At 44.4% G+C, this 3,681-nt stretch overlaps 1 protein-coding gene across 1 annotated transcript; it reads left to right on the top strand.

The window, feature by feature from the left end:
• Positions 1-667: 667 nt before the first annotated feature.
• On the top strand, positions 668-3,462 carry LRRTM1 (leucine rich repeat transmembrane neuronal 1). The gene has a single exon (XM_009084850.1). The coding sequence runs from the start codon at positions 1,567-1,569 to the stop codon at positions 3,130-3,132; it is 1,566 nt and encodes a 521-aa protein (XP_009083098.1). The 5' UTR covers positions 668-1,566; the 3' UTR covers positions 3,133-3,462.
• The last annotated feature ends 219 nt before the right edge of the window (positions 3,463-3,681 follow it).

The following is a 3,681-nucleotide window of genomic DNA, read 5'->3' as shown; positions in this document are numbered from 1 at the left end:
CAGTAATCTTTATGCTGCAAGAATTCTAGGTTTGTGTGCCGTAGCGTATACTGCAAAGAAAAAGAAACAAAAAAAAGCCTTTAGGAAAGGCATGTGCTGAACACACAAAATATGCAGAATGGAAAAAGACCAAATGTAATTAAAGCTTATATGAAATGAGACATTCCTATTTGCAGAGCTCTGGCTGCATTTCTATGAGAAAGAACACACAGAATTTCAAATCATGCTCTATTTAGACAATGTCAGAAGAAAAACACATTCCCCCCCCCACTCCCCAATCCCCCACCCCAAGACTCCAAAAGGCAAATCTCATCATCGGAATTCGAGAGAAAAAGCAATCCAAAGAGACTGGTTTACATATTCCTTCCCAAACCAAGAAATCAAGTCTCTCCCTCTCCCGGCTAATAGCTTATAAATACAGACTTTAAACAAAAGCAGCAAAAAAAAAAAAAAAGAGAGAAAGAACCCTAATTCTCAAGCTTCCTACTTAGCACTGCCTTGCTTTTGATGATTTGTGCGGCTGTGTGTGCATGCCTGTTTGAGAAATGGCGAGATAGGCTTAAAGTATTTTCCATTTCATCAAAGAGCATATATTACTTTCCTGGTTCGCTCCGATGTTGGTTTTATGCCCACCCCTTTTCAATCTGCCCATGTCTGAGATGCACAGTGCAGGCGTACAATCATGAGCAGCTTACGACACTCAGTGAACACTGGGTGCCTCTGCATGCTCTAGCAACATACTGCTCTGCTGAAGGGAAGGGATTCTTGCTGTCTCTCTCTGCTCTAAGCATCACCTAACAAGCAAAGCGAACAAAGAATGGGAAATAAAGCGACCCTTAGCCGGTCGGTGAATGAATGGTAACCTCTCTCTGGAGTAAAGGTTGTGCCGGTCAATGGTCGTTGCAAATGATGGACATTAAAGAGATTGACAAATCCTGTGGAGTCGTTAGTAAAGAGTTTGGAGTTTTTTTCACGCCACAGTGTTAACTGCAGTGGAAAGGACAGAGGGAGAAGGAGAAGATCCAGCTCATGTACATAGTTCTGAAACTTGCAGGTCCTAGGAGGCAGCTCAAAAGCTAGCTGGACAAGCCTTTCGCTCGTTGAGCAGAAGCGAAGTGAGACATTGTGAGCTTGCCAGCCTTGCACAACATTGAAAGGGACTGAATTTGTAGCACAGAGGGGTCTTTTTTAGCTCTGCATATAATTAGTCCAAACACAAAGGAAGCAACTGAATGGAGGTTGTCACTCTCTGGAAAAGGGTGGGTAAGACACTTTTTAATTAAATTCTTTCATGAAGAAAGATTTTTTTTTCCTTTGCTGCAGCATTTAACATGAACAAAATCACTATCATTTTACCTTTGAATGTCTGTGAACTTTAATGCTGCACAGCTCCTGCATGCTGTAAAGTGAAATATTTGCCTCTGTGTTTGTTCTGTTTGCTGTTTTGCTTTGGTTTTCGGGCTTTGTTTTGTTGGTTTGCTTTTTTTTTCCCTTAAATAAAATATGATGTAGAATTTGAAAAGATTCAATGGACATTCTCAAGCATATTTGGAAATATTCTTGCTAATGGATTTCCTTCTTATTGGTCTCTGTTTAAACTGGCTGCTGAGGAAGCCCCCGGGGTTGATATTGTGTACGCTGGGTATCTTTTCTAAAATGCTTCCAGCTGTGAATAGTGGGTGTCCACAGCTCTGTCGGTGTGAGGGCAGGCTTTTGTACTGTGAATCACTGAATCTTACAGAGATGCCTCGCAACCTGTCGGGCATGATGGGCTTGTCTCTGCGGTACAACAGCCTTTCAGAGCTGCATGATGGACAGTTCACAGGGTTAATGCAGCTCACGTGGCTCTATCTGGATCACAATCACATTTGCTCAGTGGAGGGGAATGCCTTTCAAAAATTGCGGCGAGTTAAAGAGCTCACCCTGAGTTCCAACAAAATAACCCAACTGCCCAACACCACTTTCCGCCCCATGCCAAACTTGCGCAGTGTGGATTTATCATACAACAACCTACAGTCTTTGGAGCCTGACCTGTTCCATGGGCTGAGAAAACTGACAACTTTGCACATGCGGTCGAACGCTATCAAGTTCGTGCCAGTGAGAATTTTTCAGGACTGTCGCAGCCTGAAGTTTCTAGACATAGGATACAATCAGTTAAAGAGCCTGGCTCGAAACTCTTTTGCAGGTTTGTTCAAACTCACTGAGCTGCACCTCGAGCACAATGACTTGGTGAAAGTGAATTTAGCCCATTTTCCCAGGCTCATCTCCCTGAACTCTCTCTGCTTGCGAAGGAATAAAGTTACCATCGTAGTAAACACTTTGGACTGGATATGGCAACTAGAAAAGATGGATCTCTCTGGCAATGAAATCGAATACATCGAACCTCATGTTTTCGAAAGTGTACCTCATCTCAAATCCCTGCAGCTGGACTCCAACCGGCTAACCTACATCGACTCCCGAGTCCTCAACTCCTGGAAGTCCCTCACTAGCATCAGCCTTTCTGCCAACGCCTGGGATTGCAGCCGGAACGTTTGCGCCCTGGCCTCCTGGCTGAGCAACTTCCAGGGTCGCTATGACAGCAATCTGCTCTGTGCCACCCCTGAGTACGCCCAGGGTGAGGATGTTTTGGACGCGGTGTACGCTTTTCACTTGTGTGAAGACGAGGCAGACCCAACGAGTGTTAACACCTTCTCACCAGTAACGAACAACAGCGACCAAACGTTCAGCTATGGCTCTGCCACCGCCACCTACGACGTGCAGGACAGCGATGGGGACCCAACGGTATACGCCGTCACCGTGACCATGCCCGGCGAGAACTCAGAGAACGCTGTTCAGATTCACAAAGTGGTGACGGGGACCATGGCACTGATTTTTTCCTTCCTCATCGTGGTTTTAGTGTTGTATGTCTCCTGGAAGTGCTTTCCAGCCGGCTTAAGGCAACTAAGACAGTGCTTTGTCACACAGCGCAGGAAGCAGAAGCAAAAACAGACCATGCACCAAATGGCTGCCATGTCAGCCCAGGAGTATTATGTTGATTACAAACCCAACCACATTGAGGGAGCCCTGGTGATCATTAATGAGTATGGATCTTGTTCCTGTCACCAGCAGCCAGCGAGGGAATGCGAGGTGTGATTTTCCTTTGGGATTTAAACAGTGTGCAACCAAATAACAGCGTGCAGGCAGACAGTGGCACGGGGTGGGGGGGGTTGCTGGGCTTTGCTGGTGATTTCTGATGTGCACCTCTGCCCAAATTGTTAAGAGGGGCTGTCCGAGAGACTTGATATTTTAGCTTTATTGTGTCTTAAAAACCTTCAGGACAGTCAATCTTAAGGTTTCATATGCTAATACTCCCTTTGAAGATCTGTCAATATTCAGGAATCTGAGAGTGTAAAAAGGTACCAATTATTGATCTTTTGTAAACTAAGAAAACTGTTTAAAATAAAAAAAATAGCATTTACAGTTTTTACAGACTGGTGTATATTACATGAATGGTTCCCTGTATACAAAATGCAACAGTTTAACCTCTTTTTCTCTTCATGCTGAGTGTTGAAATGACAGTCAAAGAGCAAAGAAGTCACGTAAAATGGAAAGCTGAAAATTACCCAGATGGCTTCCCATTGTAATTAGCACACATTCAGATACATCATGTGGCTGAAGATATGAAGCATGACACTGGAATTC

The sequence above is a fragment of the Acanthisitta chloris genome, unplaced genomic scaffold, assembly GCF_000695815.1.
Source record: "Acanthisitta chloris isolate BGI_N310 unplaced genomic scaffold, ASM69581v1 scaffold15151, whole genome shotgun sequence".
Taxonomy (NCBI): Eukaryota; Metazoa; Chordata; class Aves; order Passeriformes; family Acanthisittidae; genus Acanthisitta; species Acanthisitta chloris.
This window is presented reverse-complemented; position numbering and strand designations above follow the sequence as displayed.

Excerpts from the sequence above, each read along its gene's own strand:
- LRRTM1 (XM_009084850.1), top strand. The coding sequence starts at position 1,567 with ATGGATTTCCTTCTTATTGGTCTCTGTTTAAACTGGCTGCTGAGGAAG.